At 41.3% G+C, this 17,214-nt stretch overlaps 1 protein-coding gene across 1 annotated transcript; it reads left to right on the top strand.

The window, feature by feature from the left end:
• Positions 1-1,724: 1,724 nt before the first annotated feature.
• Positions 1,725-11,295, top strand: LOC310945035 (vitellogenin-2-like; the record flags this gene model as incomplete). The annotated part of the gene is made up of 34 exons (XM_083910976.1): positions 1,725-1,764; positions 2,004-2,024; positions 2,120-2,307; positions 2,432-2,683; positions 2,790-2,951; positions 3,045-3,193; positions 3,299-3,449; positions 3,543-3,700; positions 3,780-3,945; positions 4,031-4,156; positions 4,239-4,457; positions 4,545-4,762; positions 4,857-4,954; positions 5,041-5,165; positions 5,498-5,599; positions 5,715-5,834; positions 5,928-6,114; positions 6,190-6,283; positions 6,396-6,581; positions 6,666-6,816; positions 6,905-7,121; positions 7,216-7,628; positions 7,716-7,760; positions 7,842-7,910; positions 8,015-8,221; positions 8,315-8,457; positions 9,470-9,608; positions 9,712-9,841; positions 9,934-10,117; positions 10,225-10,319; positions 10,423-10,517; positions 10,628-10,793; positions 10,928-11,089; positions 11,183-11,295. The coding sequence occupies 34 exons, from the start codon at positions 1,725-1,727 to the stop codon at positions 11,293-11,295; spliced, it is 5,091 nt and encodes a 1,696-aa protein (XP_083767102.1).
• Between the last annotated feature and the right edge of the window lie 5,919 nt (positions 11,296-17,214).

Below are 17,214 nucleotides of genomic sequence, written 5' to 3'. Positions count from 1 at the left end.
TATAGTGTGTGTGTGTGTGTGTGTGTGTGTGTGTGTGTGTGTGTGTGTGTGTGTGTGTGTGTGTGTGTGTGTGTGTGTGTGTGTGTGTGTGTGTGTGTGTGTGTGTGTGTGTGTGTGTGTGTGTGTGTGTGTGTGTGTGTGTGTGTGTGTGTGTGTGTGTGTGTGTGTGTGTGTGTGTGTAAATATGTTATGTTTATATGTTTCTCACATTTAAAACAAGTTTCAAGTTATTAATTGTCATGTGTGAAACAATTACAAGAAACAGTTGTTGGCATGAAAAATCTAGGATTTTAGGCTCCCTCCATCAATGCTCAGTACAGTATATGCATTAAAAAAGAAAATCTCACAAGTGAAAGCAAAATGAGAATCTAAGACATAAAAGTACAGTTAAATTATGGAGTAATGTAAACGTAATAAAATAAAAATAAAGTAATATATATAACTGTATGCAGACTGTATTTGCAAATGCATAAAAATAAATATAATGTAAATAGGTATGTAATAAACGTATGAGAAGTAATAAAAACAGGAGGTGTGAAGAGTATGTAAACAGTAAGTACGTATATACAAGGTAAAGTGACAGTTTAATGGAAAAGTGATGAGTGATGAGCTCAAACTTATGTTTCCTTGCGGTGGAAAAATAATTTGTGGGCTGCGAAAACAAGATTTTATTTTTTTTATCTTGGTAAGAGTAATGTTGTCTTATCTCAGAGAGGAGCAGAAATAAGAACACATTTGGTGAATCCCAGAAACCAGTGGGCACTATCCTCAAAGCAATTTCAGTCAAAAACAACTGGACTGGGACTCCCAGCCTGGTCAGATGCGTACATGAACTGATGAAGCCTCTTGGATGAGAGGTGAAACGTCTTCCTAGACAAACAACCAGTCCAGTTGTTTTTGACTGAAATCCTTTGAGGATAACGATGACCTGGACAAATGAGAACATTCACAGGCCCAGTGGGCACTAACAATATTGAATTGTTGGTCTCTGTAAATCATAAATAAAAGTCTTAGTGTGGTCTTTGTTATAATTTTACACTGTAAATAAAATTGAATTGAACTGAAGAACAAACTTTGAGTGTGAAAAACATTCCCGTGGTATGAAGATGAAAGTTATGTAAATGTTGGATCGTAATTTGGGTCAACAGTTCCTGAATCAAGCTGATTGTGAAAACATCTTATGGAGAGACTGGAAAGTCTATATGAGTACAAGACCATTGTATAATAGCATTAAATTATTTTTTTTACATTATTATAATTATAATATATATGAGTTTAAGTCATTGGATGCTTGAAAACTGTAACTTTAGTTTCATTTTGGCCATTTATGGAATAACAAGACATTTAAATGATAGTTTTAAATTTTGTTGTGTAGTGAAATGTATGTAGGTTAAATCTTTATAAGTATACACATGCAATGCTGTAAAAAAAAAAAAGGTATAAAAGAGCAATGCAATTCATCTGTTTAAAATGTGTTATGCCACAAAGGTTATAAAACAAATTGGATTTTGGACATTGGGCTTTTTGTACAAAGGAGTCAGGTTAAGGTGACTCTGTGACATTTTCCATTCATGTACTTTACTCTGTTTGTCTAATCTGCATGGTTAGGGCAGCGTAACATCAATGATGATGAAAGCTAATATTTAGTTAATGATATATTTCAATGGGCAAAAGGAGGTCTTTAAAAGGAAGCCTCTGGTTGCAGGCATTCACATCATTCAGCCATGAGGGTGTTCCTGCTAGCCTTCACTGTGGCCCTTGCCGGTAAGTCTATATGCCTTTAAAACTAAATCAACTTGGATTACTTGGATACTACTGTGCTTGCTGAGAGTGTAATGTTGTTGATAAACTACTAATGCCTGAGCAAAAAGTAAACATTGAGTTCTTCAGTTTTACCAACTTTCTTGCCAGTTAAATACAATTTGGAAATAAAGAATGCATTGAAAAAAATAACATTTACATTTATTTCCCCCACATATCTTGTTTGTCCTTAATTTTTGTAGCGGGTTACCAGGTCAACTTTGGTAAGTTGTATTCTATTATGTCAAAAATCAAATTCTGGTGTATGAATATAGAACGTTTCTGTTTCTCAGTTTAAAAACTGTAACGAAATTCAAAGGCATTAACTACTTTGTTTTCTTGTGTATTAATGCAGCTCCAGAGTTTGCCGCTGGAAAGACCTACATCTACAAATATGAAGCCCTTGTTATGGGTGGCCTGCCTGAGGAGGGCCTGGCACGGGCCGGAGTAAAAATCCGTAGCAAAGTTTTGATCAGTACGGCGGCTGCTGACACCTTCATGCTGAAGGTAATGACTGTTCAAATGTTTAAATACAGTTAATTTATGATCACTTACAGGAAAACTATAATTATTATACGCATAATACAATCAAGTATTCAAAATTGATTGAAACTGTCACTCTTCATGACAGCTTGTCGACCCAGAAATCTTTGAGTACAGCGGCCTCTGGCCCAAAGATGCTTTCATCCCAGCCACCAAGCTCACCTCAGCCCTGGCTGCTCAGCTCTTGACACCCATCAAGTTTGAGTATGCTAACGGTGTTGTCGGCAAAGTGTTTGCACCAGCTGGCATCTCTGCGACTGTACTGAATGTCTACAGAGGAATCCTCAACATGTTCCAGCTGAATATCAAGAAGACTCAGAACGTCTATGAGCTGCAAGAGGTACAAATAACTAAGTATTTTGGTAACTACTTAGTACATAGTTTCCACACACAAAATGCCACAATACTGAAACCAACAAACTGTTGTTTGGATTTTTGTGCACTAGCCTGGTACACAGGGTGTGTGCAAGACCCACTACGTCATCACCGAGGACACAAAGGCTGACCGCATCCTGTTGACTAAGACTAAAGACCTGAACCACTGCCAGGAGAGAGTTATGAAGGACATCGGCTTAAATTACATTGAGAAATGCGCTGAGTGTGAGGCCGTAAGTACAATGTCCCCCTCGTTTTATACTCTCTAATGCAGCACACTCCTGGACTCGGCTGGTGTGACAGTATTTTGGGTCTTGTCAATGCAGAGAGGAAAGGCCCTGAAGGGAGCCGTTGCTTTTAACTACATCATGAAGCCAGCAGCCACAGGTGCTCTGATCCTGGAGGCAACTGCTACAGAGCTCATCCAGTTCTCACCTATTAACATCTTGAATGGTGCTGCTCAGATGGAGGCTAAGTATGTGTCTTAAATGAAAAAGAGTGCAGCAACAGTGTCATGAGCATTATTCTCAACACAAAATGTCATAATGCAGATTAATGTAGTGCTTATGTATATTCACAGGCAAACCCTGATCTTCCTGGAGATGGAGAAGACCCTAGTGGAGCCCATCAGAGCTGAATATCTTCTACGTGGATCCCTGCAGTACGAGTTTGGCAGCGAGCTTCTCCAGACACCCATCCAGCTTTTGAGGATCAGCAATGCCGAGGCCCAGGTACCTCGGGAAATATTCCCTTTTCTTCATGTTTCTTTTTTATCCATCCTGTAGCAACACAGTTTAACATGGACATATTTTGTTTCCTGACAGATTGTTGAGATTCTGAACCACCTGGTGACCTATAACATAGCCAAGGTCCACGAAGATGCCCCTCTGAAATTCATTGAGCTCATCCAGCTGCTGCGTGTGGCCAGATTTGAGAGTATTGAGGCCCTCTGGACTCAGTACAAACATAGAGCCGATTACAGGTAACTGCGACTTTCATTAAGGGAAGAGCCATGAAAAAAAAAAGGATAATCTAATAATATAATATTTGTTATTTCCAAGGCACTGGATCCTGAATGCTGTCCCTGCCATTGGTACTCATGCTACTCTGAGGTTCCTCAAGGAGAAGTTCCTCGCTGGGGAGCTGACTATTGCTGAAGCTGCTCAAGCGCTGCTGGCATCTGTACACATGATGACAGCCGACCTCGAGGCCATCAAGCTTGCAGAGGCAAGTCAGCGTTAAAAAGTTTGCTTGAGTATTTATTATTACATAAGAACTGTGATTTATAGTCAGTATCTTCACCACTCCTCAGGGCCTGGCTATGAACCAGAAGATCCAAGAAAACCCAGTTCTGCGTGAGATTGTCATGCTGGGCTACGGCACCCTGGTTGCTAAATACTGTGCAGAGAACCCAACTTGCCCAGCTGAGCTTATGAGGGTATGTATCATTTATCATGTGTTTTATATAACTTAAATTCAGTGACATCAGGACATTGATGTTTTTTCTGTTCCTCCCACAGCCCATCCACGAACTTGCTGTCCAGGCTGTTTCCAAAGGTAACATTGAGGAGCTAACTATTGCTCTCAAAGTCCTGGGTAATGCTGGACATCCTGCCAGCCTGAAGCCAATCATGAAGCTCCTGCCTGGCTTTGGCAGTGCTGCTGCAGGTCTACCACTCAGAGTTCACATTGATGCTGTTCTGGCCCTGAGGAACATTGCTAAGAAGGAGCCCAAGATGGTAAGACTACGTTTTCCAATTCCTTCCATTACTAAGAATGCTTACACTAAGATCTTTTTTATTTATAACATTCTCTTTATGAATTAGATCCAGGAAATGGGAGTTCAGCTGTTTATGGACACGGCTCTCCACCCAGAGCTCCGTATGGTTGCTGCTATCGTACTGTTTGAGACCAAGCTGCCCATGGGTCTGGTGACTACCCTTGCTGATGCCCTCTTGAAAGAAAAGAATCTGCAGGTTGCTAGCTTTGTCTACTCCTACATGAAGGCCATGACCAAGAACACTGCTCCTGACCTTGAGTCTGTGTAAGAACTTAATATTTCATTTTGAAAGGGATTTTTTTGCAATTAAAACATGTTAGCACCAATAATCTCATATATTTGAATGATCTACCTTCAGTGCTGCCGCCTGTAACGTAGCCGTGAAGATCCTCAGCCCCAAATTTGAAAGACTGAGCTATCGCTTCAGCAGAGCTCTTTATCTGGATACCTACCAAAGTAAGAGCATAACGGGATAATAATTTGTCATCACACATTTCAGATTAAAACATGTGGCTTGATGGTTCTTGTATTTTTCCCTGCAGACCCCTGGATGGTGGGTGCTGCTGGCAGCGCCTTTTACATCAACGATGCTGCAACTGTTCTGCCAAGAGCCATTGTGGCCAAGGCTCGCACCTACCTGGCAGGAGCTTATGCTGATGTTCTTGAGGTATAACAATCAAGTCTTACATAGCTATTTAACACAACGAAAGGCTCTTATACTGTATATCTGGTATGTGTCTCCCATTCTTATACACCTTTGCACAAAAGACTGTATCTCAACAGCAAAAAGAAAGAAATTTAGCTAGTCTTTGGAACTAATGAAAACATCGCAGGCTGTTTACCAATGCCAAGAATTGTAACGTTTTGCACAATATCTGATTTGATTTCAATGAATGTGATTTTTTTGTCAACAAGCTTAATTATTTTGGTTATATATACCTTGATGAATATATTTTTTAATAATACTTACCAATCAAATGCTGTTTTTACTTTTTTCAGCTCGGAGTGAGAACTGAGGGGATCCAGGAGGCCATTCTGAAAATGCCCCAGGCTCCAGAGAACGCTGACAGGTTGACCAAGATGAAGCACGTTATGAAGGCTGTAAGTTTAAGGGATCACTCTGATGCTAAAGCCATTTTTTTTATTATGCAATCAAAGCTCATTTATTTCTAGAAAAACATATACACTATTTCCTCTACTTTGGTTCTTCGCACAGCTTTCTGAGTGGAGGGCTCATCCTTCCAGCCAACCCCTGGCCTCCGTGTATGTGAAATTCTTTGGACAAGAAATTGCATTTGCCAACATCGACAAAGCCATTGTTGATCAGATTATTGAGGTACGGCATATTCTACTGTCCAAGTAACTGCTAAGTAATACATGTATTATCAGCTGAATATCTGATGTTTTATAAGCAATTCTGTGTTTGCAGCTTGCCAGCGGACCGGCAATTAACACGTATGGCAGAAAGGGTTTGGATGCTCTTCTGTCTGGATTCGCATTGCATTATGCTAAACCATTGCTGGTTGCTGAGGTGCGTCGCATCCTTCCCACCACCGTAGGTCTGCCTATGGAGCTCAGTTTCTATACTGCCGCCGTGGCTGCTGCATCTGTTGAATGTAAGTTGCATGTTGCTTAATCAATGCTGAAATTCTCATTTTGTACCGATACTGAAAAAGTGTTGTTTTTCACAGTCCAAGCCACTGTAACACCACCTCTGCCTGCAAACTTCCATGCTGCCCAGCTTCTGAAGTCTGACATCAACATGAGGGCTGCCATTACTCCAAGGTAATCCTGGTGTAGCTTACATGACAACTAATTAGACATTGTCTCATCAGTTTACCATTTAAAAACAAATATATTTGGAGATCACCCTTGAAATTGATTTTTTCCCTTGCAGTGTTTCCATGCATACCTATGCAGTTATGGGAGTGAATACTGCTTTCATCCAGGCCGCCTTGCTGTCAAGAGCCAGAGTCCACACAATTGTTCCTGCAAAGATTGAAGCAAGAATTGATATGATTAAAGGAAACTTCAAGCTTCAGTTGCTGCCTGTTCAGGGCATCGACAAGATTGCATCAGCTTAGTATGTACTTCTACTTCTCACTAAGTAACATGTACCCCCCAGCTTTGATGATTTCTTAAAACAGTTTTTTTCTGTCTTCAACAGTGTTGAGACTTTTGCTATTGCAAGAAATGTTGAAGACCTTGCAGCTGCCAGAATCACACCGATTATTCCAGCTGAAGTTGCAGCTCAGATCTCAAGGGAGATCTTCTCTTCAAAGATTTCAGAGCTGGCATCTTCTCTGGCTGGTAGCATGGTGAGATTGATTCACTGACCACCTTTCCAACACAAGCACTTGCACCACTCTACAAATTAACGGGGCAGCCTTTGTTGTTGTTTTACAGTCCGCATCATCTGAAATCATTCCTGTTGACCTGCCAAGTAAAATTGCCAGTCAACTGAAACTCCCCAAGGCCTTTGAGAAGAAAATGTGTGCTCAAATCGAAACCTTTGGAATCAAGGCATGCACTGAAATTAAATCTCACAATGCCGCCTTCATCAGAAACTGCCCACTCTACGCCATGATTGGAAAACACGCTGTCCTGGTTGAGGTTGCTCCAGGCAAGTGACATGAATGTCATTAAATTACTGATAGAAGTAATTCTGAAGGAAGTTGCCTAAAAAGTAACATATTTATTTGTCCTTGTTGTTGCAGCTGCCGGACCTGTCATCGAGAAGATTGAAATTGAGGTTCAGGTTGGAGAAAAGGCAGCAGAAAAGATCATCAAAGTGATTAACATGAGCGAGGAAGAGGAAATTCTCGAGGACAAGAATGTCCTGATGAAACTCAAGAACATCCTGGTTCCTGGTCTGAAGAACAGGACAGCTTCCTCCAGCTCCAGCAGCTCTCGCTCCAGCAGCTCCCGCAGCTCAAGCGTCTCATCTTCTGCATCATCCTCCTCCAGCTCCTCTTCTCTCCGCAAGAGCAAAGCGGACGACATTATCGCTCCAATCAGCAAGGCATCAAAGAGATTGAGCAGCTCCTCCAGCAGCTCATCTCTCCTGTCGAGCAGCCAATCTTCTAGCTCATCCAGGTCCAGCTCCTCCATGTCCAGCTCAATGTACAAGGTGAGACAGCTTTACCTCTGAACATTTAAAACAACAGTATAATCAAAAAAGTATGAAAGAATGAATCTCCTAATTCTTCTATTTCAGCAACAACTGTATAAATTGAAGTTTATCAAGAGCCACATCCACCAGGTAATTATCAGATTAATGACACAGCTGCATTGTACACATCTTGTTTGAGCAGGCTAAATATATAATCTATTCTGTTTGCAGCATGCCCTCTCTGAAGCCCGTGCCAACAGCAAGAGCAGTGCCTATAGCTTCGAGACCATCTACAATAAGGTATATTAATCAGTCCAAGCCATTTAGAGTCTCTTGTACAGTATTCAGGGGGAGGGGGGACGACAAAGCTTTTATTGATATCAATCTTTGGTTTTCACTTTAAGGCCAAGTATCTCGCTAATGCTGTCACTCCTGCTGTGACCGTTCTCATCCGTGCTGTGAGAGCCGACCACAAGGTTCAGGGATACCAGATCGCAGCTTACTTTGACAGACCTACTGCGAGACTGCAGGTCATTTTTGCCAACCTGGCCGAGAATGACCACTGGAGAATGTGTGCCGATGGTGTGATGCTGAGCAACCACAAGCTGATGGTAAAAAACTTTGATCTGGTGAATTGGAAACTGTTATTAGAAATATTTGTGATGCTTGAGATTTAACTCCTAAAGATTTTAAATTTCTCTTAGGCCAAGATTGCCTGGGGCATTGAGTGCAAACAATACAAGACTGAGATCACGGCTGAGACTGGTGTTGTGGGTAAAGAACCTGCAGTCCGCCTGAAGGTTACCTGGGACAAACTTCCAAAGAGCCTGAAGCGCTATGCAAAGGAGTAATGTCACATACTAAGATTCAAAAACTGTTAAAAAACCTGCAAAACAAAGATATTAATTCTGACATAACCTTGGCAACAGCCTTTACTAAAAATGCAATGTTTTAGTCATAGACAGGGTTGGGAAGTAACGGATTACTTTGTAATGGTGTTACGTATTTAAAATACAAACCCTCCTGGGGTTTCCGTGTTGTGTTTCTCAAAGAACAGCAGCTGTGCTCAGTCTCTCTCGTCAGAGTCACAAACATCCTACTAATGATTATCAGGCTCCATCTCATATCTTCTCTGACGGATTTGATTGTATAAGGGCTCACTACATTACTGCCACCATTGAAAAATATATTTGTAGCAGGGGAGACCAGGTACAGTTGGGGGCGGTTGTAACACCTTAAATTGCTCCAATCAGAAACAAGCTACATTGACATCACTCATTCTGGAGCTCACTGTACACATCTCCTCGCCATAAAAAAGGAGCCACATCAGGATCTCACAAAGTAGGCTATCAACAAAAAGTGTGGGTTTTTTTCGGTATAATTTCTGGATACGGCCCTTGTATTAAATATCAGCATATCTTTTTAGGATCACTGTTTTGTAAGCTAGAAATAAAAACTTCTAACATCTGCCAAAGTAGCAGTTAAGCTAGGCAACATGAGCTCAAAACATTGCTAAAGGTCCAGGGACGGTTGTAACACCTTGTCAATCCTGAAGGCTTGGATGGATAAATGGATGGGTGGATGGATAGATAGATAGATATATATAGACATAGATAGATTTGACGATACTGAAATGTTATTGCTGAATGTAATGAGTAGTAGCTAATAAGGGAATACATTACAGATGACATTTTAGGACATGTAAGCAGTAATTAGTAGGGGAATACATTTTAAAAGTAATCCTCACAACACTGGTCATAGATCAGCAGACATCCTGGATATATGTTTGTGGGAATTAATTACTTTCTTTTCTCATGTTTTCATTTTCTGAAATAACCTTAACCTTTATGCCTATTTAGGGTCTCAGAGTTGATTTCCCGCCTCGCTAAGGAATACGGATTAAGCCTGGCAAAGGTCAAAAATGTTCGGAACCAGATGAAACTGTCTGTGGCTGTTGCTTCTGAGACAAGCCTCAATATTGTGCTGAAGACACCAAAGGTGCGGTTTTATTGTCCATTATTAGCACAGAGAAGATCTGCATCGTACTTTGCTACCCAGTTTGTATACTCTTCAAAACCATTTTACTATCTTAATATCATAGAGGACAATTTACAAACTCGGGGTGGGTCTCCCTGTCGCTCTGCCAATCAAAGACACTGCTGCTGAGCTGGAACCATACCAGAGCAACTTGGCTGACAAGATCTCCTACATGATCACCAAGGCTCATGCAGGTGAAAACGTTAAAAGAAAACAGGTTTTATTGAATAGTCAGGCTGACCATTGAATAGCTAACTAAACTATTCATCTTTTCTTCCCACTCCAGCTGAGTGTGCCGTGGTCAAAGACACAGTGACCACCTTCAACAACAGGAAATACAAGAACGAGATGCCTCACTCTTGCTCCCAGGTTGTGGCTCAGGATTGCACCCCAGAACTTAAATTCATTGTTCTGGCGAAGAGGGATCACACTCATGAACAGAACCAGATCAATGTCAAGATCGCAAACATGTAAGGACAACATATCAAACTTTTAAGAACCCCCCCCCCCCCCCCCCCAAAAAAAAAAATCCAGGAAACGACTGCATTACATGTATTTCAATTCTTTTGTCAAACAGTGATGTCGACTTGTATCAAAAGGACAGTGTTATCATGGTGAAGGTTAACGGAGTAGAAATCCCTATCAGCAACATGCCCTATCAGCATCCTGAAGGTTTTTTTTATCCTATTAATTTAAACTTAGCTGTCATGCTAAAAATTATTCAATATATTCAATTGTAAAATCACATATTTGTATAAATTTGCATTCATTTTAGGCAAAGTCCAGATCAGACAGAGGGGTGAGGGCATCGCTCTCCATGCTCCCAGCCACGGTCTCCAGGAGGTTTACCTTGATCTGAACGTACTTAAGGTGATACAAGAACTCTGACTAATATCTTTTAGATTTAACCTTGTTTAAATTTTATAATCATTTAAATTATTTAGAGCAAATGCTGAACACTTTCTTTTCTTTTCCTCCAGGTTAAAGTTGTGGACTGGATGAGAGGACAGACCTGCGGACTCTGTGGAAAGGCTGATGGTGAAATCAGACAGGAGTTCCGCACACCCAACGAGCGCCTGACCAAGAACGCAGTCAGCTACGCTCATTCCTGGGTTCTGCCTGGAAAGAGCTGCAGAGATGCCTCTGGTAATCCTTAATGAGACTGCTTCACCGTTCTCTATTAGAATATAATTTATACTCAGAATGGCAAAATGCAGCATATAATGAAACATGTCTTGTGTAAACATATGTATATTTACAACACTTACCTTCTTTTCCAGAGTGTCACATGAAGCTTGAATCTGTGAAGATGGAGAAGCAGGTGGTCCTCCATGGCCAGGAGTCCAAATGTTACTCTGTTGAGCCTGTGCTGCGCTGCCTGCCCAGCTGCATGCCAGTGAGGACCACCACCGTCACTGTTGGCTATCACTGCCTGCCCATCGGTGAGTGTGCAAGAATTCACAGCCGGTTAACAAAACGGAATTATACTACATCTTATCTATACGGTGCCTAACTGTTTTACTCTCTTTTTGCAGATTCTAACCTGAACCGCTCTGAGGGTCTGAGCAGCATCTATGAGAAGAGCATTGACCTGAGGGAAACAGCAGAAGCCCACCTGGCCTGTCGCTGCAACGCTCAGTGTGCTTAATCCTTTTGCATTCACCCTTCATAGTTTACTACAAATACAAATTTAAGTAAACTGCGAAAAATGTATTAAGCATGTGCTGTGTCAAATGTCAATAAAGCAAATTATAAGACAATTCATGCTCAGAGGTTGTTCATCATTAATATTTAACATAGCTAACATTTTTGAACCGACAAGCAAGAGCCACCATTCACCCCCAAAAACGCTCATCAAAGCTATATCAAATGTGTCACCTTTTAGCAATCCCAAATCCCTGCAACACACTGTTTCTCTTTTTACTTCAATGACAATAACTTTTTTTAAAACCTTTGATGGCAAACAAAAACCCTTAAAACTCTAAACTGTGAAGTCACAGTAGGGGTGGTTACTGATCTCATCAAGAAAGAGCAACAAGCGTATTTCCCAAAATGCTGAACTATTCTTCCAAATATTGGTGCTAGAGCTGAGGGGTTGATTAGCCTAGTTTAGCATGAAGACTTAGTAGCTAGCCTGGCTCTACCAGCACCTCTAAAGCCTACTCAATCACATGTTGTATCTCTTGTGATAACATTAGACACATATGGAAATGTGAGAACATCGGTTTATCCCTCTGAGGTCTAAGGCTTTTTTCTCGATTTTGCATACTTTTGTAAATTCCTACAAGCAAGAAAAGACCAGGCTGGTTCTCGAGTTTAGAGAGTCCACCGAACAGGCTGTAAGGAATACAAAAAATTCAAGATTCCGACAGGCCGGAAGTGGAATGCCCAAACTGAGGCCGACAGAGCCATCTGTCGCCTCCAACATCAAGAGATTGTCGGCAGAGTCCAGGCAGGAAGGGCAGGCCTAGGGTGGGGAAAAACACTACGGTTCTGGTGGTTGTGGAGGTGACAAGGTTGGAGGAAGAGTGCTATAATCAAGGCTGTGTCACAGGGCCGACATGGAAGCTGGACAACCTGGGAAGGAGTCATCAACCGAAACATCAGTTGGACAGACTTGTGGAAAATCCTGCAGGCAAGGCTCAGCTTTCTTATTTGTGGAACATATGAAACGCTTCCCTGTCCTCGGAACCTTCACCAGTGGTTTGGGAGCGAGAAATGCTGCACACTCTTCAACACCCCTAATGCAAACCTCCAGCAACTCCTGTCAGGCTGTAAGATCACGCTCCCACAGTGACACTACAGGTGGCACAATGACCAGGTCCTAAGGAAGCTAGCAGAGGTGTTGGAGGGCCGTCGACAGGGTACCACCTGCAAGGAACCACAGCTTCATCGGCTTTGTCATGGAAGTTGGGGGAAGAAGAGACACCAGGCCAAAAGAAAGACCTAGGCCGTTCTCCCATAACCAGGAGTGGAACATGAGAGTCGACCTCGACAGGCAGCTTCTCTTCCCGGTCGAGATCACTGCTACATCGCTCCGGCCAGACATAGTGGTGTGGCCTTTTAAGGCAAAATCTCTGCTCCTCATTGGCCTCACAGTACCAGCGGAGGAGGGGATAGAGGCTGCCTACGAACGAAAAAAAGCCAAGTACTCAGAGTTGGCTGCTAAGTGCCAGATGACTGGCTGGAAGACCACCATCTATCCATTGGAAGTTGGATGCCGAAGCTATGTGGGGCAGTCAACCTCACGCCGAGGCAGTCACGCCTTCTGAAGGATGTAGGAGGAGCCGCAGGGGGAAACACACTTTTAAACAAACTCAGCTTTATGTATAGCGAGGCCTTAATTTTTCCTAGAGCAATGTGTAAAGAGATTATTTGGTTCAAATGCTGAAAGTTGAATTCCACTTTTTCAAATTCTTCATATCTCCTATGAAAACACACCTTTACTCATGTGAACAAACTGTTTTGGTGTTTGAAATGAGTTTACCAAAGTCTTAGGTTCACAAAAGTAGTGAAAATAATATAGTAGATACATGAAAAAATTAATGTCTGAAATGGAATTTTGTCAATATAAGTTTTTTTTCTCCCTCTATTTTCACCATGAGATGAAATGGGACTTCACACTACATATCCAGCTTCATGGGATGTGTGCAAATGAAGAAAAATAGCATTACAACTGTTTCTCTTCCAAACCAAAGATTTATTATATCCAAAAAATACAGAATTTACATAATGTGCATGTTTTTATGCTTCATATATTCAGATGTGCCATTTGCTGGTGAGGTGGTGATGGCTGTGGTGCAGGCACACAGGACAAGGATGTGTTCCTGGTGGCAGACAGAAAATAATTTCACTGTTACATTCAGTATAAAAATCACATACAAATAAAGAAATGCAATTCTATGAAAGACAGTTTCATAAATATTATAGAGTAATACTTAACGAATGGACAGTCAATTTTGTCAAACAAAGTTCATAACTATTGATACACGGGCCAATTTACGCATTGCGCACAGAAGCACACTTTGGCCAATATGGTCAAGCTTTAGCATCGTTTTTGTGAAGTGAAAACACTTACTCATCTTCAAGTGGATCTCTAGTGTTTCTCTCTGTCGGAGGAATCAACTCTCTGGCACAGAAGCACCGTAATCCTCGTCGCGGCTTGGCCAAATCAGCTCCAGAACGGCGCCTGTATGTCTGTGTTTTCCACTTTTGTGATCTTCTGCCGGCGTCGGGATGCAGTAAAAGGATCAGACTAAATGCTGACGGTGGTGGGTGGGTCTTTAGTGATTTTCTGATTGTCTATTGATTAGTTTCACAGGATATAAGGACGGACACCACGGTCCACCAACCACACTCAAAATGATGCCGTTCATAAGTGCTCTTTCCTGTCTTCTAATTGGCCGTGTGGGTGACCAATGAGCTTGCAGAAAGAAATGTGGAAGAGGAGAGTCTGCAGTCTCCTTCAATGTAAATAGTGGATCACGTTTGTGATCACAATTTCTCAACGAACAAAAGACCAGCTTTCTCACAATCGGTCACATTCAAATAGACTGTGACTATGCACCACTAAAATATAGGATATTGAGGGTGAGGTTCCACCTGTCAAAACTGAGTTTTAAAGGGGACCTATTGTACTTTCTTCCAGATTCATATATGTATTTTGTGTTTCCACTACAACATGTAGTCCAGTCTACTCTTATTGGTCAGGCACTTCTTGGTCTCAGTAATACTGCAGAGGACTGAAGGCATCAGAGAACAGTGGGATTTTCTACAGTCAAAAGTCACAAATAAAGCCTTCTGAACCAAACATTACACAACCAGATATGTTGCAGCAGACTGTGATGCGAAATTAGGGAACAAAGAACAACACCAGCAACCATTATTATAGCGTTGTCTGCCATTAGTACCGTAGCTTTACTTCGTGGGCGTGCTTTTCCTTATTAAAAAATCTGTGAAGGTCTGTCTGAAATGAGGCACTGACAGCAGTCTGTGTCCTGAGCAGATCGGCTTATGGGGGGGTTAGATTGGTTACCCATAAACACGTTTACCTCATTATATATATATATATATATATATATATATATATATATATATAAATGACCGAAAACACGGAAAAGCATAATAAGTCCACTTTAAGACCTTCATTATTCCAGTTGACGTAACTACATGGTGCACATTCCCACTTCAATTTGTCAGACTAGCATTACATGCCAGTAAATCTGGGGTCAGATACTAAAAAGTGTTTTCCTGGAATAACATAATGAAGCTGCATTGTGTAGTGTGCTGTGTGCACTGTACTGTACATGATGGGTACTTGAAGACAACAGAATACATACTCAGTGTACATTGTCACTCAGTACAAGTAGCAGTGAGTCAGTAGGAGCTTGAAGCTCATTTTTGCCTCCATTGCCTCCCAGCAGGTTTACCTGGTTGAGTGAGACAAAAATGTTTAATATTTTATTGAATAATGTTTTAAACAATAAACATGCATTGCCTCTCCTCTGTTAATGGATCTGTAACTGTTCCCAAATCACTTCATGTTTTTAGAAAAAAGCATACATCACCCTTTCTCTTGGACATTAAGGCAATCACTTAATTCCTTCATAAAAACAACAACAATACGGGCGTGACTTTTGGTCGCTGGATGAATGAGTGGCGATATTTTTTTCCTAGAATGCGAAGGCATGACCCACCCTACTCTGCCTCAATACTCTTTTTCTGATCAACCTAAGAGTGAGTCATTGCTTCGTTCCTATCCTTGTAAGGATATGCACATACACAATACTGAAGAAGCGAACAAGTGAGCCTTCTCACTTCCTTCTCATCTCTTTTGACCGTTACATTCAGGCAATAACAACCAGATTTTTCTACTATGGCGAAGTCATGACCAACCCTACTTTGCCTCTAATTGGCTAGTAGCCTACTTGTTGTCTTTGTTGGTTAGGTTTAGGCATGAGGAGTGGAACTGGGGTAAAGAGGGCAGGAGATGGGGCAGTGGAAGTGACCAAGAATAGCACCTCATTAAAAGAGAATGGGGAAAAAGGAAGAAAGGGAATAAGGGACAGGGCATCATTAGGCAGGTGGAGAAATGAGGAGCGTATGTCATCTAGGTTTTTTTACAAAGTGGTCAACAAATGCTCTGTAGAAGGGAGGAGGGAGGGGGGGGAGTGGGGGGATTGAGGAGGGTAGAGAAGATAAAGACGAAATTTTGGGGGTTTGAGAACGCACTGAGTCAGACAACCACAGAGATTAAGGGCTCGGTCGAGTCTGCCGAGAGGTGGGATGATACAGAGAGTCCAAAGAAGAGGACAAGGAAGAGATAAGAGTGTCCATGGAGAGGGGAGAGCTGATTAGGTGAGAGAGTAGGGAGAGGAGGGAGATGGGGTGAAGTTTGTGGAAAGGGACAGTTAGGGACAGGGTAGAGGAAAAAGTAAATGGCTGTATTACAGGAAAGACAAAAAGAAAAGGGCGTAGCAAGAGAGGTTAAAAGACAGAGCTGGATGAGAGAGCAATATGAAGCGAAAACTTAACAGAAAATCGTATGGGCTATGGCACTGTAAAAAAACTGGTTCATCCAAAAGAAAAAGTAAACAGACCTTGACAGTTACAGAGCAGAAAACCTCAATCAGGTGCTGCGGTCATTTTATGCATCTGTTCAGAGTTTCTGTTGCTGTGGACGTATCCAACTGTAGAACCAACTGGACTATTCTTTAGCAGGTTCAATAAATTGTTTTTAAGATCAATACATTTAAAAAATATATTAAATTGTAGCAGGCTTTAAGCTCATAATTTACCATAATGATTTGTGCCTTTTATACAATATATTTTCCTTTTGCACTGATGCTCTGACAGTTAGACAGGGTCCCTTTAAAGGGTCAGTCTGTCTTAGTAACGGAGGAAATTATGGTTTTAAAATGTTATTGAGTTTAATATTTATGGATTAAATAAATGACTCACTTGTGTAGTCAAAGATAGAAAGTGTTCATCTCCATTTTCATGCAACTTCTACAATATTTGTTTTACAAACTAATGATTTCTTTAGTAAGTAGCTAATGACTGGCTCACTCTAAATCCTCCCTTACATATTATTATCCTTATCTTGTAGGGGCCATTGGCTGAAAAACAATTGAGAACCTCTGCTCTACACTCCTAGAAGGGGAGGGGGGAAGGGAGGGGTAAGTCGCTACCCGATCCATACCATAACAAATGAAACATTTTATAAACAACTTTAGTGCAAAATATCAACTCAGAATGTTTCACATCTTCTAATATATCAGTAAGTTTGTACTTATTATCAAGTTAGATGACAGAATTAGGTATCACAATATCTCAATATATGATTTTATCACAATACGATATAACTGATAGACAATAAATGATAATATTGAATTATCAACCAGCCCTACCCTTAGCATTTAAGGTCACTGCCAATAACCTCAACTGGCAAATGAGTTGAAGAAATCGAGTTCCCTGTACGGTCGGACAGCCACAGGGTATTCAGCGGCACACTGGTCCTTTAAATGATTTATTTTGTTTATAACTGGCAGCCTAATGTTTTCTTAGC

This window comes from Echiichthys vipera (genome assembly GCF_963691815.1).
Source record: "Echiichthys vipera genome assembly, chromosome: 3".
NCBI lineage: Eukaryota > Metazoa > Chordata > Actinopteri > Perciformes > Trachinidae > Echiichthys > Echiichthys vipera.
The sequence above is the reverse complement of the archived record's forward strand: the minus strand, read 5'-3'. Positions and strand labels throughout refer to the sequence as shown.